Genomic DNA, 26001 nt, shown 5'->3' on the forward strand with positions numbered 1-26001 from the left:
GAAAGAATTAATGCATCACAGAGTCGGCAGAAAAGCTACGCAGATACTCGCCGCCGAGAGTTAGAATTTGATGTGGGAAATCGAGTATTTTTTAAGATAGCTCATCTGAAAGGAGTTATGAGGTTTGGAAAGAAGGGCAAGTTGAGCCCTAGGTATATTGGCCCTTTTGAGATACTTGAAAGAATAGGGTCAGTTGCCTATATACTAGCTTTGCCGCCATCTTTGGCTAGAATTGATGACGTGTTTCATGTTGCTATGTTAAGGAAATACGTCCCAGACCCATCCCACATAATCAATTATCCAGAGATAAAATTGAAGGATTCATTAGTTTATGAAGAAACACCAGTACAGATTTTAGACAGAAATACACAAGTACTGCGCACCAAAGAAATTCAATTAGTAAAAGTTTTGTGGAAGAATCACGCTATAAAGGAAGCTTCTTGGGAACTCGAGGAGCAAATCAGACAGAGATACCCACAGTTGTTCCGAGAAATATAGAGGTACTCAAGTAAAGTATAATAGTTAGATAAGTTTCTATTATAGGTACATGTTTTGATTTTAGTTAGTAGATAGTTTTTAGTTTTATATGTGTAATCTCCCAGAACATAGTGTGTAACCATGGTATTCCTTCGCCATAAATGAAAGCAAGTAATAAAATGAGTAGACCCTTTTCCTTTATGGGATGATAAATGGAGATACAGATAGTAAATTTCATGGACGAAATTTTATAAGGAGGGGAGAATGTAACAACCCGAAAATTTTACACATGGCCTCGTCGACGAACATAGGGAGTTCGTCGACGAGCTCATAAGTAGGCCTCATCAACGAAGCCACGCCTTGTCGATGAGAAGATACCGAGAGGGGTTTTTGGACAGTCTGAAATTCATCGACGAGGGAGGAAGTTCGTTGACGAAATTATTGAAGGACTCGTTGATGAGGTGACGTGTCTCATCGACAAATCCCGGCTTATAAATAGCTGAAACTCAGATTTTTTTATCAAATTTTAGCGCATAACCCTCCTCTCTCTCTCTCTCTCATACGACTCCCTCTCCTTCTCTCTTCAATTCCGACCCTGATTCGTGCCGGATTGACAATCTGAAGCCACCACGACGCTCCTGGCGAAGTTCTCTGCAAGTCTTGTGGAGATGATCGTTGGTGGAGTTGGCTTGGATTTCATCCCAATCTCAGGGTAAGACATTTTATTCAGTATTTGCCTTTCCCTCAATTATAAGAAATACAATACACGAAGAAATACTGATGTTTTGTTTCGGGGGAATTGATTTTTAGGGTGTTGAGTGAAAAACTCTGCGAGTATAGGGTCAAAATTTAGTAGGAGCTTTTCAGAGTTAAGGTAAGGGAAATATGCTATGCTTGGACATTTATTTATGTTATCAGAAATTATATATATATATATATATGCATGAATACCAGATATTATACAAAATGTGAATTTTCAAAGTATGTGTGGCCTGAGTACATGATATTGATATGCAATTTTTCAGTATTTCAAGTTATACAGTTATAGATAGATAATTGCAAATTTTATATAGACAGAATATGTACACAGATACAGTTTCATTTAGATAATTACACAAACAGATATATATATATATATATATATATATCAGTATGCAGATATTTATTCAGAACAATATATTCAGTGTATATAGAAAGTTATGTTATGTTTTCCTAAATGCCATGACACTCAGATTATATAGAAAGAAAGTACACACAGATTACACAGTTATAGCATCAAGATGCTACAGATATTACAATATTTACAGTACAGATTAATAGTGCTATGGTTATTTTGGAAACATGATGTAAACAGAATAAAGAGTATAGTATATATATATATATATATATATATATATATATATATATTATCAGATCCCTGCGTAAAGATTACAGACATATACAGTACGGATATAAAATACAGAGCACGGTACCATTGCTAGATATGGATAAAGTGTAACCATATATCTCAGATAGTGTGTGGGTACCGCCAGCCGTGCTCGGAGAGTATGCAGCTCCCCAGTTCGCTGAGTTAAGGGGGGCCAGTTCGATGAGGTAGCAGCCAGTCTCGCGCCTAGGAGAGTATGCAGTTTGGCCGGGCTAAGGTAGTGTAGAGTATATTGACTTTTTTGGTGGGCCAACCTGGTTAAGTCCCGCCTACGGGCTGCACAACCCTGTCCTGAGGGGTCAAATCATGACATATAGAGTCCCAGGGAAGGAACACAGTTATGTATATGTATATAATTTTAAAGCATATGTATATAATTTTAAAGCTTTTATTGTATATAGTATAATGTAGCACTATGAATGATAGAAAGTTCAGATGATACAAATGTTTTAAGTTATTATACATGTGTTGTACAGAATTGTCAGATTATATAGTTTTCAAATACTATTATTATAATTTTATGACTCGGTCGCCACACACTAGTAATAGCATATTTCCACCTACTGAGCGTCGACTCACCCCAATTACTTTAACATTTTTCAGGTGAGCCAGTTAGGCGAGTAGATCAGGCTCGCGGGTAGAGATCACTTGGTCACCCTAGTTATATGGTAAGTTTTGTGTAGGGTTTTGTATTTTTTGGTAGTTGACACTAGAAAGAGAGATGTATTATGTAGCTATGGTTGAAAATACTGAATTCTGGTATTGCATATACATATATATGTGGTTATGTGATTTATGTTTTTCCGCTACATAGGGGTGCCCATTACATGCTGGTATTGGAGTAATTTATTATAAAAAAAAAATGGTGAAAATTTTGAGGATGTTACAAATTATGTGTGTTGGAAATGAATAAACTTGAGAAATGGTTTTAGAAGCTTATAAAAGCTTGTGTTGTATATCTATATGATTATGAGAATGTGAATATTAGTGTATTTTCTCAAATGAAATGTTGTTTTGAAAAAAATAAAGCATGTTATAATTGAACTCATATGACCACATACTGTAAATAATTTATTCCTTCTTACTGAGATGTGTCTTACCCAAATAATCTAAATTTTTTAGGGAATAAGGATAGATTGGGTGATAGAGTTCCGTGATCATAGGAAGCTGAGATCCTGATATACATGGTGAGTTTGGACTAGGGAGGTGTGATTCCCTAGGGTTGTATTGTTTGTTGATATGAGATAGTATTGTGTATTTTTGTATGTTGATACTCTGGGTATTGTATTCTGGATGTTATAAATATACCGTCTTCCGCTGTTAGGTTGTAAAAATAAAATAACTTTTTACCCAGTACCCAATGCGGGTCGGGTCATCTGAATGGTAATAGGGTTGTTGACGTGGTCGATTTATGTATGTTATTATTGATGAATGAATATTTATTTATTATTGAAAAAAAATTGGTACGAAATCGGGGCGTCACACTCGAACCTTACCTTCTCGGCCGAAGCTTCCTTCTATGATTCTTATACCATCATCACACCATCCTCAATTATGTAGCCTTTCCATCTCTCCCATGGTCTCGCCTCCTTGATCTCACAACCATGAAAATGGAGGAGCCTCGTAGTGATAGCGGCAACAAAGCAGGGTAGCCGTCATTGCTTTCAACACAACATTCGATTTTCAGCCTTGCCTCCTCTCCCACGATAAGTTCACCACTGCATGGGGTTGCAATCTTCAGATGAAGTTGCAGGATCTCTACGGTTCACTTCTTCTTGGAGCTTGATGGGGTGGTGTGGCGGCGCTTGTTGGTGGTGATTGCCGAGGATGATGGTGGAGATTGGGGTGGTGATAGGAGAGTGATCACAAATCTGAGGGGATCTACTCAGTTTCAGATAAGTCTCCTTTTCATTGGTTTGTTTGTTTGTTGTTTCTTTTGTGTATGGATAAGATGCAATGGTGTGAAAGATTGGTGTGGGAGCCTCTGTAGTGTGATTGAGGAAGTTAGGGTCTTCAAGAGTTCAGATTTGTTAGGGTTAGGTTTAGGGTTTCTCTTGAGATTGAAGATGGAGACGAGTCAAGCTCGTCTTGAACCCGGTGGGTTGACTCGCACGAGTCAATCCATATGAGTTGGGAACTCAAGTGATTCACTTCGGGTGACTCAAAGTTAGCCACATGACTGTCACATGTGGGAGATTGGGCTTTTGGGAGGTTTTTGAAACAGGGCCGGTTAGTAAAAAAATGGGTAATGGGCTTACCAAAGGAACAAAATGGGTTTAGCAGACTGAGTTTTAAAAGTTAGTTAGGCTGGATTGAATTTTGAAATCAATGGGCCTGGGTTTTCTTTTTAAGCAAGATGGGCTTGGGTTTGATTTAAAATGCGGGAAGGCTTGAGAGTTGGTCTTGGGTTAGAATATTGAAACAGGTTTGGGTTAGCATTTTGAAATGGGTTTGGGTTAGAATTTTGAAATAGGCTTGAGTTAGCATTTTGAAATAGGCTTGAGTTTCAAAAAAAGTTAGTAGGGGCTCAGGGGAGTGCCTTAAACCCGAACCTGAATTCGGGTCAGGATAGGGGTCACATTACTGGGTTGATTTTGAAAATACGGGCTTGGGAGCCTTACTACCTGGCAATGGGGATATTCACAAAAGTGAAGACCCGAAATTAAATTTGGGTCCAAGGAGGAATCCGGACCAGCTCAGGTTTGGCTCTGAGTATGAAACCTATGAACAGAGGGGGGTACTTGCATACACACACATGGTAACATCACATGAGTTGAACAACGGGATACAGAATTTCACCTTTCTCTTCTCCTCCAGTCTTCTTTTCCGGCCTAAGTGTGTGTGTGATCTAATTGGTCTGGGTAGTTTGGATCTGAATGAGTTTTCGAGCTCTCGGTTATCAAATTCTGTAGAGTTTCTCTGTAGTGCTCTGTGTATCTTCTATAGAATCTCTGCAGAACCCCTTCTGATTTTCTTATTTCCCTCAATTTCAACAGGGATTTTCTATATGCTTTCCTTTTTCTCTCTCTGTTTTCCCAACACTTCTCTATGCTCTTTGTGTGTTTAAAAATTGGCATAGACTCCCCTCTTCTCTGAATTTTTCTTACTTCTCCCAACTTCACCAAGGTTTCACTTCTATCTGAGGGGGTGCCCTCTACAGTGCCGGGAGCCTCCCTATTTATAGGGAGCTGGGGCAGCCTCTTGGTGCCAATTTCATTCCCTTGCAACCAATTTTGTCAAGGAATAATATTTCTTACACGTGTGACTGATTTGGTTTTTTGATTCAAGGCTAACCGACTCTCCCTTTCCTGTGCACATGTAATCCTAAGGGTCCATGTGGCAGATGAGGAATGGAGGGCTTTTGGGAGGTTTCTAGATGGTAGCACCGGGATGGAGGGCAATGGAATCTTCTTGTTGCATATGGATTTTTATTTTGTATTTATTATTTTTTATTTCTTTTTGGCTGATGCATTTTGTATGTACCCCAAGAATTCTCTCCTGCAACCATTCCTTGTGTACAATTTTATTTTCATTTCCCTGTATTTTTTGTATTTTGTATTTTATTTTCTACATGCTTGTGTATGTACCATCCTAATGCATGACTTAACTAGTACATGCCCCTCCCCCTTTTGATTAATAAGATTGTGACACATGCACTTCAATTTTGACCTTCTGTTGACCAATTTGTCTCGAAGACACTTGGTAATAAAATGACTTTAAGTCCTAACCACGACACTTAGGGTTTTTTTTTTTTTTGAAGCTTGAAATACATATTCCATTCAAAATGAAAACTCGATTTTAACAAAAACGGTATTTAATTTTGGAATCCAAATCATGGTAAAAAGAATTTTTTGAAAGTACCACCTTATTTGGAAATCACTAGACTTTAGCTAAAATTAAAAAGAACCCACACTTGCATAAAAATTGGGTTTAAAACTAGAAAAGTCAAAGTAGCTTGAAGCTTATCCTTGACTTAAAATGAAAATTGGAGAGTCAATTTTGAAAACAAAATTCATCCGAAACATCAAGACTTATTTTTGAAGATGAAATTGATCTTGATCTCGAAAATGATACTTTTAACACTGAAAGAAAATAAGATTCTAGCTTGACTTAAATTCATTTTTATTTCACCAGATCTTTTTATGAAGGTCTGGTAAAAATTAAGGTGTCAACAACAGTTGTAGTATATGTAAATAAAACATGGTTTATCATAACATAGCTTATCATACTAAATTTCGTTACTTGGAAAAATCATCTTATATAATCCTATCATACTTGAACTATTACCCAAGATAGATAGTTAGTTAGCTATTGTCATGTTTTACCCCCCACATAACAGGGTTATGCGGCCCAAAGGCGGGACCTAGCAATGACTGGCTGACCATGGTAAGTCAAACATAGGTATGTGTAAGTACGATGGGTCTGTTCCACCTGTGTCAGACTACCAGGGGAACTAAGACACTCCCATAGAGCCACATTGACTGTTATCTCCCATACTCTACATAAGATGTGTGGTAGCACTAACATATTCATAAACATACAGCTACGATACCGTGCTTCATAAAATTGAATTAAGCTATCCGAGTTCTGATAACATATAATACATTTCATATTAAAACATAATGGTGTAATATTTCGGAGTAACATCCGACGTAAACATATTTTATAATTTCTTTCATATCATACGTAATCACAATGTTTACGCAAACATATTTCATAACATAAGAATCACGGCATTTACGTCGACATATTTCATAACATAATAAGCATAATTTCTTACACTTTTCAACATAATTTTAAAACCATAGTTTCTATACTATTTTTAGGGTTTTCCTGAAAACTGTCATAACATACTGTCTAAGAAAACACATAATATTTCAATATAGCATAATTTTCATAGAAATATTATACTCATGCCACACAAATGTACATAACTATATAAACTCATAATTTATTCTAAAATCATATTTCCATATAAAATGTATTAAAATTATTTTCTTGTACAACAATAGTATTTCCAAATATAATTCTATATCATACATATTTTTCCTGAAAATAAATGTTGTTTAATCCATAATAATTTCATGAAAAATACTGACTTAATTTATCCCCTTACCTTACTTACTAAGAAGCCCACAAAATACTCCAAACTTACAACCGTGTGTTCCTTAGTTCAACACCTTGAAATTGCAATTTTCCTAACAATACTTCAGTATTATTTTATCTAAAAAATCTTACTCAGTTCAGAAATACCAAATATCTTATAAAACTCAAAATACCCAACTTACCCAAATTTTGGGATAATACACAACTTGGCCTATCCAACGAACTACTCTAACAAATTTGAAGAGAATTTTCCCAAGAGTAGCGTGGCAACTTCCGATCGTCAAACTAGAGAAAATTGGAGTCAGAAATTTAGAGAGAAGGTACAAGGGATGAAAATTTAGAGAAAGAAGAACCCTTTTTGCATGAATTTTGCTAAAAAATCTGAGTTTGGCATATTTATACAGGCGGCTTCGTCAACAAGACACGTCACCTCGTCGATGAGTCTAGGAAGGAATTTGTCGACGAACTCCTGGCCTTCGTCGATGAATTCCAGGTGCTGCTATAACCTCTCTCGGTATTTTCCCGTCGACGAGACACGTGACTTCGTCGACGAGGTAAAGAAGGTGGTTCATCGACGAAGAGAACAATTCTTATTTGAATATTTGATATTATTTTTTGAAGATTTAAATGTTTCTTCTACGAAGGTAAAGAAGGTGGTTCGTCGACGAAGAGAACAATTCTTATTTGAATATTTGATATTATTTTTTGAAGATTTAAATGTTTCTTCTTTATCATTTTTACTTGGAAAGCTCGTATCTTACATTCTTACTCTGTCAATTCTTATTTTGGAAAAGTTGAAATTTTTGACTGTACTTATATTTATTTAAAAAGCTTTATTCTTATGTTTTCCATTTTTATTTTAGGAAAGTTGAAAACTTTTGAAAATAATAAGTATGATTGTGGTGACTTTGGTAGTCTTTTTAAATCTAGGTAATATTTGAACTATGATCTTAATTTAATTATTGTCAGAGCATGCACCGGCCCTTTTAATATGGTCTCCTTTTTAGGTGATGATACTTATTTGTCTAATCATATTTCTTCCTTTAGCATTTAGAGTTAATGTGTTTGCTAGACATAAGTTTTATTTATATTATTTGATTTACCCACCCATATTGTCTATTTCAATGTTGAGAACCCTAATTGAATAAACTTAAACAATAGACCTAGGGCTACGTTTGTGCAAGCCTTCAGGTAAGTGGTATTACATGATTAGTTAATTTAAATAAATTTATACAAATATTCAATAAAATCAATCCAATGACAATCCTCGAGATGATGTTTACACCTGTCTTTAAGGATCTTGAGGTAAAAGTGGTTATTATTTTGTGTGGGTCCACTCAACATTTAATGGTTAGGTAACTTTAGTAAATTAAAAAAGATATTATAAAATTAGTGTGACAATAAATCTTGTGAGTTATGCCAATGCATGTTGTTAAGAATACTGAGTTGAAAATTGTCTTAGGGCTGTCTAATATTTAAAAAATGGCAACTTAATTACAAATGAAGAACTAAGGTCTTAATAGGTTAAATTTAAAGGTAATACTAAGCTAATAAAGTACTAATCATGGGGCAAATGCGTAGGAGTACTAGTATCTTCCCATTACATAACTGTGTTATAGAACAATCCTAATTGTGCAAACCATAACTATTGATTTATTCACCCTAGTTGTAGTTGGTAGACCAGATAATTTGTAGTAGTTCATTTGATAATCTAATTGCATTTAAGATACAATCGATTAATTGCCACCCTATTGACTTATACTTGTCCCATTTATCATCCTTGTACATTTCATGCATTCGAGCTCGCCATTCAAGTCAAGGAAGTTCAAAGATCCCTCAACACGTTGTAGCAGCAACAATAACAACAATAACATTAATAGCATTAGTGATGATATTTTATGCCAATTGACTTGGGTGACAAACAACTCTATATTATTAGTATTATGAGACATGGGCACACGTTGTGTGTGTGCTCCACGAATTTTCAAAAATTTTATATTTATTTTAAAGAAATAATTGTAGAGAAAATAAATAGTAGTTGAAAGGTATATAAAAACCAGACCATTAAAAGGGTGTCTTCTTTTTTAATAGTAGAGTTATAAGGACACTGGGGGTAGTTATGGGTGATTGATTATAGGGGTGTTCTGGGATAATTATGGGTAGTTATAGGGGAGTTTTGGGTAGTTTAAAACCCAAATCATGAAAGGAAATTTTCCTTTCTAAGACATCATTGTTTTTGTTGTTGTTATTGCCACCATGACATCTTTGGTTTCCTCATCATCGAGCCAATTGATCCAATGACCCTAGTGTTGTCATCAGGTTGGTCATTAATCTAGATTTCAAAATCAAAACTAACATGCATGTAGATTTGGTACCTTTTCCTTTACAATCACAAATCTCTAAATTACCTTATATTCATGAATGATAAAAATATTCATTTTCTTCAATTCCTCATGCCTAATCCCTTTTATTTATATTATTCTTTGTTGATTATTTAATTCAATTCACATGCAAATCGACCTTCAAAATCTTTTTAGTTAAAATGATTTTATCCTTTATCTTAATTTTATAGTTTCTATTTTTAATATGATGTATTTTAGATATTTGCATTGTAAATAAGCATTCGTCCTAAAGGTTGAGGTATTTTAAGATTAAAAAAATAATGATTACAATCTCAATACTCTCAAGTGGAATTATCTTGGCAAGCTTTATCAATAATGGGCATATAATTTATCTATCTATTTCTAAGTTTTTTTTTTGTTATCTTTTGAATATCTCACTTATTTTATTTTGTTAGATGCTATTTATTATATTATGTATGCCGTAGAGAAAAATTTAAACCTAGTTTATAGTCATATAATATTAACTAAGCACCCATTATATTTTTTTACATAACTAATCAAGGCTATATTCCTTTCATTTTATTTGATTTCTAATCATCATTTTCATTCACAATTCAGAACATGTACTACTTTTTTACTTCTTAGGATTTATCATTTTCTTCGGCAAAAAGATACTATAACATAAAAATTGCTAACCCTTACAATTAAAAAGTCACGATTTAACACAGCTTGGAATTGTAAGATGTTACAAATCATGTTCTAAATATTATTACATGCTACTTTTAATTGTTACTTCATACAATCCTTTAATTTTTTTCACGTTTGCCTAATTGGTGACTCCATCACCACACTACTAGTTCTATGCATTGAACCTCATTTTTACGCGTCAAGTTGTCTCTTAAATAAAGAAAAAAAAAACATAAATAATAATCACACGACATATGGGTTTATTTTGATATTTACGCACCATCACATCGGATAGCCCCCACTATTCAAATTAACAAATTTTCACGACTCACAAAAATTCACCTCATTTTGACAAAGCTGCATTTAAATATTTGATAAAAACCTCACAATCACATTTGAAAAAAAAAAAAAATCTACCATCAACTCAAAAAGTAAAAATAAAAAATAAAAAAAAATCCATAAAAAAACTCATTCGAGTTATACAAGCATGTCCCCTTGAGATGCTTCGCCTATTAAAGGGCAATATATGGGCTTGAGGATTACTATCTCTTTACTCTACAATAGACGGTAAAGTTCTTTTTATAACCTACAATTATTTGACACTTTCAAAGCATCATTAGAATCAAAATCTTTATAAATGAACTTGATTATGATTTACAAATCATAAAAGCCTTTTCAATAAATAAATATTGACCAAATGACAAAGATTTAAAAAATAGGTATGTAGGGTTTGACCAATGAGAATAAAAGGGTGAAATATGTAAATGGACTAGAGCAATCAAATATTGTTTATGTCAATTTTAGTGTTTGTAGAGAAAAATGAAACCAGTCAATGGCTACCAAATTTAAAAACATTTTTTTTTGTACAAATAAAATAATAATAAAATACCATCTATAAGACAGTTTTGTGCAATGCATAGATGACATCCATTAAAGTAAATAGAGTAAATACAATTTCATTGAAATTGCTAGCTTATAGATTAATGAAACAAAATTTCCAGCTCCACCAAAGTTCTATAGTGCACAAATAGAAAAATCAGATATCATTTTAACTTCATTCTGAAAAAAATATAAAGAATATCAAAATAATTTTGTTGCAAACTAGTTCAGAGTATGAAAAAGCATAGAACTAAAAAGAGTCAATTCATTTTAAATAATAGAAAAAATTAGATGGTGACTAGATCATTGTATAAAGTGAAGCAATCAACTTACAACTATACCGACACATCACTTGTTTCATTTATTTCATTGACGCTCTAGAATAATTAATATGATTTTACCTTTGAAATATTGCCTTGATCCATCGACTTGATATTTGTATTATCTAATCAAAGCATCAAGACTCAAACCACAATAAATTAGGACATCAAGATTGTTATATGTAAAAATATGTTATTACATAACTCATATTCATTGTCTTAATTAAAGTGAATTCATTTTTAGATTGTTGGAAATTATTTTATATCGAGCACAATGAGTACAAATTACAAATATAATTATAAAAATAACATATGAAATAAATTAAAATCATAATATGTAGTAGTGGAATTTGCAAGTTGAAACATAGTATTATGTTGTCTTAAAACCAATTCATGTCACTTTGGTGTAGTTAGTTTTCGGTGATCAATCTCCATAATTCAATAACCTATAACTTTTGGCAAGTTGCATACAAAAACAGTAGCCCATGAACTAAATCCTATCTCAAGTAGAATAAAGAAATAAAATAAAACAAAAATTAATTTTCTAATATCTCTGTATATCTTTGACAATAACTAACAACTCCTTTATATAGATGTCATAAAGGTTGGCATTGTTATTGAGTATTGTTGTGTTTGGTGGCTCATTTCTTGGAATGGTTGATACTCAAGGAGGAGAACATAGTTAATATCAGTAATTTAGGAGAAACCATCGACGGTTTCACCAAACCGTCGATGGTTTGATTGAAATCTCAAGAAATATGCTCTCGGTATATTTCCGTCAAGCAACTGTTGCAGGGGTCTCTGAAACCATCGACAGATTTGTTCTAGGCAATGAGGCTGAATTCAAAATTTGAATATGAATGTTAAGTTAGTTGGGTTTTGGGGGGAAACCTTCGAAGGAAGTTTTATTTATACACTTGTCTGGGTGTATTTAGAGATGAAGATCACTGTGTATTGTATTGTTTCATTTGATATTTCATAGTGAAAACCTTTGCCGATTGCTCCCATTGATGTAGGCATTGCCAAACCATGTAAATTTATGAGTTGTTGTTATTGCTTTCAGATATACTACGCGTGTGTTCTATTTTTGATCTTCATTGGTTGTTGCGTTTAGATTTTGCTGTGCAAATACGAGTTTATTCACAACAATTGGTATCAGAGCATTATTGTTATGGCATCGAGCACTTCATTTACAAAATTCGACGTTGTCAAATTTGATGGAACCATAAACTTTGGTTTATAGCAAAGGAGAGTGAAAAATTAGTTTATGCAGCAAAGGATGGTGAAGGTCTTGTATGGTGTTCAACTGGAAGGTCTGGATGAGGTTAATTTGTAATGCCCCAACCTGAGTTTGCCAAGAAGCACTGCGTCTCTCCTCCTCCACCTGGACCAAACAACCAGGAGGCGGGCCTTATCGCACTAATAACTGATTCCATAGACCAACACGTATCCTTTTCAATGTGTTTTGTCCTCACTCATACACTTCTTGAGAAAACTTCCCTAAAGGTCGCCCATCCCCATATTGCTCTAAGCCAAACACGCTTAATTATGGAGTTCTTATGAGAAGACTCCAGAAAAGAAATGTGCACCTTATTGATATGGGTAGTATTTAAGTCTTTTTTCAATGAGGTATCACATTCTCTCCCACTTACAGAATGCAACATCCTCGTTGCGAACCCACATTTCCAAACCCAGGCGTTGTGAATCTCATCACACTTCCAGCTGGGTAATTGTTCTGATATCATTTTGTAACACCCCAACCTGGGTCTGTCAGGGAGCACTGCGTCTCTCTTCCTCCACCTAGATCAAACAACAGAGGATCAGGCCTTATCGGATTAATAATGACTAATCCCACAAATCAACACGTGTCCTTTTCAGTATATTTTGTCCTCACTCACACACTTCCTGAGAAAACTTCCTAAAAGGTCACCCATCCCCAGATTACTCCAAGTCAAGCACACTTAACCTTGAAGTTCTTATGGGAATACTCTTAAAAAGAAATGTGCACCTGGTTGATATGGATAGTAACATTTAATCCTTTTTAAGTTTTTTTTTTTTTTTTTTTCTATGGAATATCACATAATTGGAAAGAATTAAAGGCAAAGGTTGTTGTTACAATACGATTGTGTTTGACTGACGAAGTGCTTTGTCATGTCATGGAGGAAGATTCTCCTGCGGTTGTTTGGAACAAGCTTAAAAGCCGGTATATATCCAAATCCCTTACTAACAAATGATTTCTTAAGCAGTGTCTTTATTAGCTTAAGATGGTGGATGGTTCAAACTTGAACCAACACATCAACACATTTAATCAAATCAGAAGTGATTTAATGTGGGTTAATGTGAAATTTGAAGAGGATGATAAGATGTTGATGCTATTGAATTCCTTGCCAGCGACTCACACATATGAGAGCCTAGTTACCACTTTTACATGGGGGAAAGAGATCCTAAACTTGGAAGAGGTGACAAATGCATTGTTGGGGTTTCATCAAAAGATGAAAGTTTGCGATAAAAATTCACACGGATAAGGACTTGTGGTGAAAGGCAACCATGATCGTGGGAAAGGAAAATTCATAAATGGATCGAGTCAAAAATCCCGAACTCAATCCAAGAAAAGAAAGGATATCCGGTGTTATAAGTGTAGTAAAAAATCGCACATTAAACTAGAGTCTCCAGATTGGAAGAAATTAAATGCTAAAAAGCATTAAGGGACGTCAAAATCAGCAAATGTAGTTCAAGAAGAAAATTCAATTTGCAGTAATGGTGATGTACTTTCAGTTTCATCGGGGTTGGATCGCCTCACAGATTCATGGATCCTAGACTTGACATTTTTTTACCATATAACTCTAAATAAGGAGTGGTTAAACACTTACATGTTGGTAAATTCAGGTTTAGTTCTTATGGACAATGATGTCTCTTGTAAAATCATTGGTATTGGAAGTGTTAGAATTAAAATGTTTGATGGTGCTATGAGAACCTTGAATAGTGTGAGACACATACCGGACCTACGGAAGAGTCTCATTTCACTTGACACTTTGGATTGTAATGGGTTCAATTACAAGTCCAAAAGTGAGATTATAAAAGTATGTAAAGGTAATTTGACGACGATGAAATGATAAAAGTTAGATGAAAATATTTATGCACTGTAGAGAACTACTGTTGTACGTAGAACTGTAGCCGTAGATTTTAAATTTGATGAAATTATTTTGTGACATATGCGGTTTGAGCATATGGGTGAACATGGTATGAAAGAACTTCACAAGAAGAAACTCTTGAAAAGTATGAAAACATGTAAGCTAATTTTTTTTTGCAAATTTTGTGTTATTGGAAAGCAAAATAGCAATTTAAATAAATTATTCACAAAAAATAAGGTATTATTGATTACATACATTTTGATGTTTGGGGGCCTATTAGAGTGGCATCATGGGAGGACATATTTATTTTGTGAGTTTTGTTGACGACTACTCACAGAAAGTCTGGGTGTACTTCATGTGGCGCAAGTCTGATACGTTTGTCAGGTTTAAATTTTGGAAAGCTGAAGTGGAAAACCAGTCTGGGAGGAGAATTAAATGCCTTGGGCCAAATGATCAGACCAAGTACGCTGATTCTAGGTTCATGGAGTTTTGTGAGCAACATGGCATTAAGAGACATTTAACTATTTGTCAGATACCTCAGCAAACGGTGTGGCCGAAATGATGAATTGAACTATAGCTGAAAGAGCTTGATGTCTCAAGCTTAATGTATGGCTACCGAAGAACTTCAGGGCCAAGGTAATTAGTATAACTTGTTTCTTGGTAAACCGGTATCACTGAATGGGAAAGCGACATAAGAGGTATGAACGGGAAATGCAGTAGATTATTCTGGATTGAAGGTATTCAGTTGTCCAACCTATGTTCATGTGTCAAGTGAGAAGAGATTGAAGTTTGGCGCAAAGTGTAGACGTTGCATCTTTTTGGGATATCAAAAGGGTGTAAAGGGGTTCAAACTGTGAGATCTAATGACAAATAAGGTGGTGATCAGTAGGGATGCAGTTTTCGATGAGAAAGTTATGGTGAAGTGTACTCAAGTTGATGATGAAGAGAAACATGAGCCAAAAAATTAAAACAGAGACAAACATATTATGCAGGTGGAGTTAGAAACTCAGGGCAATGATAATGATCTTGGTCTTCCAGTTGCGAGGAGTTCTAACTTAAGAAACCAGCAAGTTGACAATATTCTTATACGGAGATCTAGATGCACTATCAGACCACTACTAATGCATGAGTCTAAAGATTTAGTATCTTATGCTTTCATTACCAGTTGCAATGATCGAATTACTTTTCAAGAGGTAGTGCACCGCCAGGAGAATAGTAGATGGATGAGTGCTTGAGAAGTAGATCTAGTTAGGGCATCAAATTAGTTTATGGTCATTACTTGTTACTGAAATTTTGCTATATTATTATTTAGATAATTTGTTGTATTTTGTCATGTAAAATGTATACTATTGAGTTTATGTAACACTCAATTAATAAGAGAGAAATGAAAATAAATCGCATATGTGTTTTACGACAACAAAAAATCTTAAGTATCACTAGGTAAAGTTGATGATATGTATCATTTGTTGACAATTTACTCAATTGAAGACATTTTCCTCAACTAACTCAAAAGTCATTAAGTCTTTTTCATAGGTACATTTAGGTTCACTTTTACCTCTTCTAATACCAATAATAATAACTAATTTGTTCCTCCTCATAGGTACATTTGGTTTGCATTTCAAATGACTAAATATTTTCATTGGACATATTTTTTAGAACCAATTAACACCATATACATACATACCATTTATTATTTGGGAAGTTTTTATATTGTTAAAGGGTACAATTATTGTAAATTATGGGTTGATTCTTGTTTTTTCTCTTTAAATCTCTCCAATTCAATGAGAAAAAAATTGGGCATTTTCTTCATTTTCTTCCTTTTCTCCTTCTTCCTCTCTCTCTCTCTCTCTCTCTCTCTCATCCTTTTTTTTTTTTTTTTTTTTTCTTTCTCCATCTTTAACCTTTGATACTATAAAGGGAGAATTTGGCGTTTTATTTCAAAAATGTCAAATTTAGTCTTATAACTACCAATGATTATTGTAAAGTACTCTTTTAACTAGTCACAACTATCCAAAATACCCTTATAATTATGTCAAATTTGTATCTATAACTACTCATAATTATCCTAAAACACCCATATAATTATCTATAACAATCTCAAAATGACTTTATACTATTTAATTATTTATTATTTCTTTATAAATTATAATAAAATTTTAAAGATGGAGAACCATGGAACATGCACATAGCGTATGCCCATGGCTAGTGTCAATTAAACATGAAAAAAAAAGATAAAAACTAATTTTTTTGTTATAAAACTAATAAATTTGTGTCATAAATAAGTTATAGCTTGCATTTAGTAAAAAAAAAAGAAAAAAAAAGTAAATGATACATATTAACTTACATAATTATTGAATTATAATACTAACATGTACTCGGAGAAAAAGTTAACTCATCCGCTTGCACAAAATCTCAATTACTATAATCATCTACTTTAATCTATTATTTGCTAATTGATTATAGTAATTCATGCTTAAAGCTTCTAAGTTAATTAGAGACCATTCAATTTTATAGATATTATGTACTCATTAAAACATGATTAGAGTAGTGATAGCCATCTCAACATTATTTTCTCCTCCCTTCCCTCTCTATTTTTGTTTTTATATTTCTCAATGCACTCTTGCCTATATTCATGAGTCATAGGCTGACAGAGTAGGCCTACGAGAAATTAATGTGGGGCCCATGCTCTAGCTCTTCATGCTAGTTTATGGCAAGCATGATTTTTTTCCTCACTTGATGGGCAATGAATGATAATACAATAACAAAATGTTAAAAAAATACAAATAAAATGGTTCAATTTTGATTTAAATTTTATCAACATTAACATTTAAGAGTTTAAATTTTAGATTTTAAATTTAAATATTTGTGATTTTAAATAAAACATATCATAATTTTGTATTAAATTTATTAATATTCAAATCAAAGACTTAAAATCCATACACGCAAATATTACTGGAATTAAAAAATATTTACACATACAAATAATTTTCTGAATTGAATTAACACTAGCCCCAGAAATTTTATAAAAAAAAATAACCGCACAAATGCAATTAAAAAAAAGAAAAAAAAACTGAAAAACAAAATTCCGATCCCAGAATTTCGGAGCAGAGTGCAGTCGTGAGCGAGTTGGGTCGTCAACCGCTAAGAAACTCAAGAGCCACTGTATTTCCTGCGCGCGTGAGGAGCAGAACCCGATCCACCAAAACGGCGTCGTGCGCTCCCTGTAATTAACCGAGACCTCATTCGACTTTCATGCTCTGCTAACTTAGCACGTGACTCCAACGCACCCATCGCGCGTCCTCGATGAAGCGCGATGTGCTTTGTGCCCCCGCTCTCTTGAAATACCTGAGTTGACGAACGCGCGTTTAAGGGCGTGGCAAACCGTGTTAAGGAAAGGGCCTTCGACGCTGTCTAAAAATGGTGAAAAATAAATAAGTCGAAGGAGCAAATGGGGCGAAAAGGCAAAGCCAAAGCGCAGGTGTTGAATGCGCGCAGCACCTTCCTTCGGTTGGTTCGTTCATCTTCGGAAGCAGGCATCAATTGAGAACAGCGAAGAAGAAGAAGAAGAGGTCAAATTTCAGTTATAAGAGTTCAGACACCGTTCACAGCCGGATCGCGGGTTGTTTTCAGATTACGGGAAAATGAATGGGTGGGAGAGGGTTAGGTCGTCGAGATCTGGGTCAGGTGCGGCAGCGGAGCGGATTCCCTCGTCTCGGACGGTTCAATTGGGTCGGGTGCAGCCCCAGGCCCCGGGTCACCGCACCATCTACTGCAATGATCGCGAGGCCAATCTCATCGTCAAATTCAAGGTTTTCTCCCATTTTTCTAATCTTTGAGATTTTTTTTTTTTTAAGTTTGGATTTTAATGCTTTATTTGTATGAGCGGGGACAGGAAGCGGTTTGATGGATTATTTGTGTTTCAAGTTTTGAATAATGCCATAGCAAAACATCGGTGATTCGCTACTGTTATATAAAAAATTTGCGGGTAGTGGAAGAATGGCTTAAACCCGTTGACTGTTGGTACTCCTTGAGTTAGCACAATATGTGGATTCATGTGGTCTCAACTCTGTCACACGCACATTGACATTGGTTACTTCATGTTATAATAGATAGATTATCACCTATGCATGTTGATGAACGCGTTGTCTTTCAATTTTTTAAATGCAATCAAAGGGGGGAGTTATGAGTACACAAGAAGGAGAGTAGTGAAAATAAGAGCACAGGACAACGAAAGGTAAAACACCTACTTTATATTATGATATGCTTGTGTGATTGCTCTAAAATGTTATTGTCAGGATATATGCAACACTGCATGCAATTTGCAAATTGCTTGAAAAGTGGCTGAACAATTTTTTATCAATAAATCAGAAGTTTTCTATTCAAAAGGGCACCAAGGGGGTGACAAATCAGCTATGATTTTTTTGTTTTACAAGATAAAAAATTATCAAAATTAATAATATGTTCTAAAAGTTCATCACTAGCTGCACTGCACAAAGAATATAAACAGTTTTACCCATAGATCAATAATTTTTCCCATTAGTTGACTCTGCACTACTGAAGATTCTGCTATTGCTACTCCTTTCCTTTAACACATTCCAAAATTTGTACGGAGGGACAAGACTGATTGCCTTTTATTTTCCCTCAATAAAGCTATATTTTATTATAGCCTAATATAATATAATTTCAAAATAACTCTTTGTTTCTCGGAGTACATCTTGCCCTCCCATTATTGTTGTTCATTGTGTGTTCCTTCATAAATTTTTTCTTATCCAAGAAGAAATAATATAATATCAAAATAAGATAATGTAGCTGATTACATATTACAATGTCATATAATATCATGATGCTATAGTACTATCATACAACGACATAATTTAATAATGTTATAATCTTAAATAAACACATTTATATATTACAAGTAAATATATCATGTATGTTGCACGTGATTGCATGTGATTAATCTTGTGTAAAATATTTTTGTAATCTATGACATATGCTAAAAGTATGATGTCAGTGGTTTGGGTGATGATAAATGGCACCTTCCTTTTTTTTTTAAATAAAATAAAATAAAATATTATAAATAATTTTAAAATCTGGTTGGGCGGTCTATTAATGGGCAGTACCTGATTTTAGTTTATATTCGGGGGAGTTTTGGTTGGCTAGTTTGGTTTGGGCTGGTTTCTCTTTTGTTTTTGAGTTAGTTAGGGTGAGGACCTGGGCTTGATACTTTGGATTTTGGTCACCCAAGAGGATTTGGGTAGATAATGGTGGGGATCGGTCCCTTTTTAAGTTTTTTTGTTATTTGACCAAATTGCTTGTTTCCTAAATTTCTATAATGAAGCTTTTCTTCTTAATGCATTCCCAATTTTTTTATTATCAACTTGCCATTTTTAGGCATTGCGCATAGTTGACACATTTAGTGAGCTGCCACCTTATTTATCCACTTTAAACCGCGAAAAACAATTATAACCTTTAAATAATGAACAAAAATTATAAGTATGTGCACTTTAGCACTATGCGTTTGCATGATCTACCGTCATATTTGTTCTGAAATATTGAAGTGAAATTATTGTCATAATTTGTTTACAAATATTGAAGTATGAACAATTTTAATTATTTATAAAAAAATGTATTTTGTTTGAAACTATAAAATACAAACATAGTGACGCAGGGCAGCACCAAGGATATGCAGCAAGAAAGAATGTAGGAGAGAAGAAGGGAAGAAGAAGAAGAAGAAGAAGGAAGGGAGAGAAGGAGATCCATTGTTGGGGGGGGGGGGGAACACATGTTCATTTGCTATTTCAAATTTAATTCTACATGGCTTTCACACACTATATATAAAAAATCTAATAACACAAAAAATTACACATATTTTGCTAAAATTGTATGAAACTACAAACATACCTCCCAAATACATAAATATTACAAACAAGCCCCCAAAATACCTAATTCTAATACTAGCAAACTAAACACAAAATAAACAACTAATTAACTAAGCACATTTGGGTTTTAAGACCCAATAGTCCATTAACCCTGTTCTTTGACATAGGCTTTTAAATAGCGTTGATTTATCCGTCGAAAAATACCCGCTTCTTGTCCTACATCAATGCCCTACTTCCAAAATGAACTTGACTCCGTTGAGTTAGGAAACTTACCAAGTAGTCCATTGCGTTGAATAGAAACTTCTTGCATCATAAGAAAAGGAACTAGCGGTATGCTTCTACTTGGTGAAGGGAAGTGCATGAGATGACATCAACTTATTCTTATTCTTGTCAATGAAGAGGGAAAAAGAATTCTCATATCTATCATGCTTAACTGTCCAATCAAATGACTGTGGACGGCCCAAAAGGATATGATAAATTTTGATAGGAAAATATTGCATTGCATCATCTCCAAAATTGAAGAAATCTTCTGGTAAGCAAGCGATGATCATGGACCTTCAAGTTGGTATTTTTCACCCAAGCAATTTCTTATGGAGCTGGATGAGGTTCAACATCCAAATTCAACTTCTTCATAGCTTCTTTTGAAACTAAGTTTGTGCAACTACTAGGATCAATAACCAAAGTACAAAGTTGCTTTTGACAAAGCACTTTGAAAGATGTTGGTCCGCAACTCCGCATCTAATCTTCTTTTTCTTCAACCTTGGGGGAAGAGAGCGTATGTTGAGGCAAAAAATAGATTTTCATGTTGCCATCGTCATCTAAGTCACTTGGGATTTTTGTTTCAACTTCAACTACTTGGATGTCATCATCATCATCATCATCATGATCACCATCTTCTTTTTCTGTGACAACCATGACTTGGTTAGGACATTGTGTGGCTTGGTGCCCAAAACCTTGACATTTGAAGCATTTGATTGATAGTTGGCCCTTAGAAGTTGTTTCGAAATGCTTGTGAGTGTTCCAAGGGGTGTTAGTCCAAGCTCCTATACCCAATTGATAACCTTCTTTTCTTGTACAACTCCACTGGTACTTTTCTCAAATTGGTAGCTCTAGGAGGATTATGTTGCATATCCTCCTCAATTTGACTAGCAACTTGTACTGCATCCCCAATTGTAATGAGATGAGATGCAACAAGCTTGGAAGGCAATGGCTGGCTTAAGTCCTTTCTTGTACAAAACTATCATCACATCCTCTTTCCATTCTGTGTTGGCATGAGTAGCCAAATGATAGAACCTACTAGTGTACTTTGTCATTTTTTATTTTTATTTTTATTTTTATATCAAAGAGTTGGAGATGAGCAGGTTGCTAGTAATTGGGAGGGACAAATTGTTTATGCATTGCTCACTTCATCTCCTCCCATGTTGTAATCGCACCAAATCTCCTCCTTTTAAAGGTCTTATGTTGTTTAATCCACCAAATTCGAGCAGTTCCCTTCAATTTTGATCCATTCAAATACAATTTTCGAGCCTCATTCATGCCATACCATTGAAAATAGTACTCCAAAGAATAACCTTATCATCAAATTCATCATGAGAACCATCACCATTAAAATCTGAAGCTTTAGTTTAATTCCCTTACTCAAATGATCATTTTGGCCTTCAACTAACTCAAAGGTATGAGAGACAACAACTCAACACTTTTTTTTTTCATATATATATATATAATTTTTTGATAGAAGATAATTTATTAGAGCAATAAACAAGTACAAAATAAAGGACAAGGAGTCTTTTTTGGATAACAAAAGATAGAAAAAAAACTATAAGCCACGAAAGAACCAAGAACAATAATACAAGTATTAGTTAACAAAGTGCTGCCCTCCAATCTGTGAGGTCGGACAGCAGTAATCCCCTAAAAGAACCAAGTGAATGCTCCCAAAGGGATGCAAGGGAAGTTGCTCTGTTCCCGAGTAATCGAGGACAAGTTAAGTGACCTTAAAAAATTGTAGCATTCCTCTTAATCCACAAGGTCCAAAGGATGGTGAAGAAAGCTACAAACCAAAGAGCTCTTCCATTTTTATTCTTTCCAAACCTAGAAATTGACCAGTAACAAGTCTCCTACCTTCCTTGGGGTCACCCACTATTCCCCCGAAAAAGAGAAAAAAGCAACCCAAAGCTCCAAAGCTATCCTATAATGCACAAAAAATGGGCATTTGTTTATGCTAAAGCTTGATATACATTGTTGGCCCACAACCTATTAGCTAAACTTTTAGGTAAAGTTAATCTAACATGGTATCAAAGTTGTTTACCAGGAGGTCTTGGGTTCTACTCTTGGTGCCCAAATTTATTGTGTATTTTTATAAAAAAATATTATAATGTTAAGTACGTCAACAATGGCTATTGAAGAGAAGACCTATCATTGAGGTGTCTCTTGCAATGGTGCTGCTCCCTTTCGAAAAACTCTCGCTTAGCACAACTCACTAGTGCTCGAAACCATTGTGATAGTTTGAATTGATTGGGGGGGGGGGGGGTTGTTCAATATAGATTGAAGGGAAGTCCTTCAGCCTGAGATTGGATAAAATAGGGAAGGTTGGAACTCTGGTTGTCCTTGAGAAGAACCATAAGTGCAATCGGAGGGTATGTCTCTCTTTAGTTATGGCTTCACAATTTTCTTAGGGATTCTATTCTCATGGAAGTAGATGTGCAAGGGTCTTCGAAGAGTTTGAGTGGGGTATGTTGACTATTGGATGAGGATTCATGTGACTAGGGCTGCGAGGTTCATGGAAATAAGGCATGGAGGGGTAAAAGGTATTCCATTTTTGTTTCTGAAGGGTTGAAAGGGGATGGATGGTCTCGATCTGGGGATTCGTTTGGTGGTTTGGTGAGTTTTTTTTGGTCAGGATCTAATAAAGCAGATGACAAGAAGAACGATAATCGTTCATGGAGTCAAATTGTCTCAGGCAATGCAAGTGATAATGGAGGTTGCTCGATACCTAAGAGTGTGCAGGAGGGGTCTGTGCTCACTATGGGAGAACAATGAATGAGAAGTTCATTTTGTCAGCTTTGCACAATCAATCGACACTAGAAAGGGTATCGCTTCTGGTTGAGTAGCCAAGATCAGAGACGACTAGGGTTTCCTGTAGACGTGCTAGGTTGACGAAGATTTGAGTAGGCTGGGCCTAGTTTGACTATTAATATATATTTGGGCTGACTGTTAGAGACTAATAAACCTATTTTAAACTCTTTGCTGGGCTTGCTGATGAAGGAGGCCTTAGAAAAGTCTTATGATTTAACACTGGGCTTGGGTAGTGATAAAATGCAGATGGGTCAATAGTAGGCCCATAAGACCTTATAGACCCCAAACTAAAAGGATGCCCTCCAGCCCAAATCTGGGGAGGCTATAGGAGGTCAGACAGAGCAGAAGCAAGATGATCAGCGGTTATCTTCGAACATGACACATGATAATAATCCTATGTTGCGCTCCTCTTCAAACAGCATCCATGGCAGGCATAAGAAGGGGTGTTCTAGTAACATCAAAGAGTAGGCAATGGAAGTAGGAAACCTAGTTACTTCTCTGCGACAGGATAAGAATGATAATAGGGGAAGTTTCAGGGGGTGAAAGGGTGGATTATGACTCAAAGAATCTTAATTCTTGGGAGTGTGAAAATGAGGACTTTATGCTTGGGCTAGTCAGAAATCTTGATGGTAAGGGAGCTAGTTTGGATAATCTGAAAAAGAGGAAAGTTAACGCTCGTGGTAAGAAAGTGCAAATTGGTGTTGAAGGGAGGAAACTTAATGGAGAAATGCCAGATTTGTTAGGTGAAAATACGTACAAAATTATTAAGAGAGATTCCAAAGGTGTTCTAAGTATTGTGGAGGAGAAAATTGGCGAGAGAGCCAAATGGTGCAAGGATAGTATAAGATGGGGGGATGTTAGAGATGAGGCTACTATAATGATAGCGATTTTGAATGCGAAAAAGGATTACTCTTGGATCATATTCGAGAGTAGTATGGATATTCCTGTGATTCTTCCATTAATTGCCTAGGGCTTTATCTGATGTGCCGCCTCCCCTTTTAGAAGGCTTAGAGGTGATTAATATGTTTGATGATGAGGGTAATAAAGTTGAACAAAAGTTTAAGGATGGAATTCTACCTACTAGTCCAAGAAATTTCTAGGAAAGACATTGAAACTCAGTGTTTCTTGGATGAGTTGGGCCTTAAGTTGTCTAATCAAGGAGGAAATGAAGTTAGGCTTGACGAGGGAAAATCAAAGGTGAAGAAAGGTCGAAGGGAACTAGCTAATTTGAAGTGTTAAGTGAACTATGATGGGAAGGGATTGAAGAGGGGTTTTCTGGTTAATATGAGCTGTTTCTTTTGTTTTTCTTTTATTTTTTTCCTATTATTTAATTTTTTTTGAGCCTTATTTTGTTTTCTGTCAAAAAGTAAAAGTTGCTGAGATGAGGATGCTTAGATGTATGAGTGGTATAACATTGAAAGATAAATTAAGGAATGAACATATCTGTGGTAAGTTAGGTGTAGCTCCTATAGAAGATAAGATAAAGGAGGGACGACTCAGATGGTATGGACACTTACAACGTAGGCCTTATAGTGCACCTGTGAGGAAGAGTGACTTAGTTACTGTGGGGGCAGTAGAAGGGGTAGGGGTAGACAAAAAATAACTTGGGAGGAGATAGTGAGTAAGGATTTAATATCCTTGAATCTATCAAAAGAAATGGTCCATGATCACATAAATTGGCGGAAAAGGATTCATATAGCCGACCCCACTTAGTGGGAATAAGGCTTGGTTTTGTTGTTGTTGTTGCTTATTTTGTTTTCTGCCCTTATTTTTTGAAGATTTAGTATCCTTGATATGTTTGTACATTCTCTTTCTTAATAGATTTTTTTTTTTTTTGCTATAAAAAAAAAAAATTTGTGTTCACTATAATGGATGTTATCTATTGTGTGTTTATCTCTCCACATGCTGTCGGACTGCATGTGCAAGGGAGTGTTAAAGCTTGATATACATTGGCCCACAACCTATTAGTTTCCAACTGAATGGTCATTTTTGTTTTGTCGAACAACGATATATTTCTAACCTCTTAGTGGCTAATGATCAAGTGAAACACAAATTCTTTAGTTTAGATCGTTTTTTGTTAAAAAAGAAGGTAGGATTTCTGGCTTTTAGGTAAAGTGGCAACTTGATAGTTTTGTTGCTTGCACAACACATGCACATGTTAGGATGGAGAGCTTTATGGGGTCTTCTCCTCTGAAGCAAATCCTATGTGTTCATCCTTTCTAGGATCATAGTCCAACCAAAAGCTCAAATCTTCCTAGGGACTTTAGCCCTCCAAAGGATGTGGTTCCAAGGAAAAAGGTTAGGGAGGAAGGTAGAATAAAAAGGATTTGGAAGTGATTGTACCCAATGGATCACCATCCCACACTCTTCTGTCCTCCCAAATGGTAGGAACATGATGGTCCAACAAAGAAAAAAGGCTAGTGAGCTCTTCGACGTCTCTTCCATTGAGATTCTTGAAGAAATGGAAATTCCAAGAAGAGTGATCCCCCTTAGGATTAATGAATAGCAATGCCACCTTCTTGTTTGGTACGAAAATATTTGGGCCTTGCCTGAGGCTGTAACCACTGTTATTAGCCTATTCCAAGCATTGTTCATACTTAATAGTCTCCAAGAATGATCCCCCTTAGGATTAATGAATAGCTATGCTACCTTCTTGTTTGGTACGAAAATATTCGGGCC

At 35.1% G+C, this 26001-nt stretch overlaps 1 protein-coding gene across 2 annotated transcripts in view; it reads left to right on the forward strand.

Annotated features, from left to right (window-relative positions):
* The first annotated feature begins 17737 nt into the window (after positions 1 to 17737).
* Positions 17738 to 26001, forward strand: part of LOC131144111 (phospholipid-transporting ATPase 3) — a 124547-nt gene continuing 116283 nt past the window's right edge. The window contains exon 1 of one of the 2 annotated variants that reach the window (XM_058092504.1): positions 17738 to 18177. In XM_058092504.1, the coding sequence (XP_057948487.1) occupies positions 18010 to 18177 (168 nt within the window). In that variant the 5' untranslated portion in view covers positions 17738 to 18009. The remainder of the gene's footprint in view (positions 18178 to 26001) is intronic. The other variant, XM_058092506.1, reaches the window with a different exon arrangement.

Source organism: Malania oleifera, chromosome 12 (assembly GCF_029873635.1).
Source record: "Malania oleifera isolate guangnan ecotype guangnan chromosome 12, ASM2987363v1, whole genome shotgun sequence".
In the NCBI taxonomy this organism is placed as follows: Eukaryota; Viridiplantae; Streptophyta; class Magnoliopsida; order Santalales; family Ximeniaceae; genus Malania; species Malania oleifera.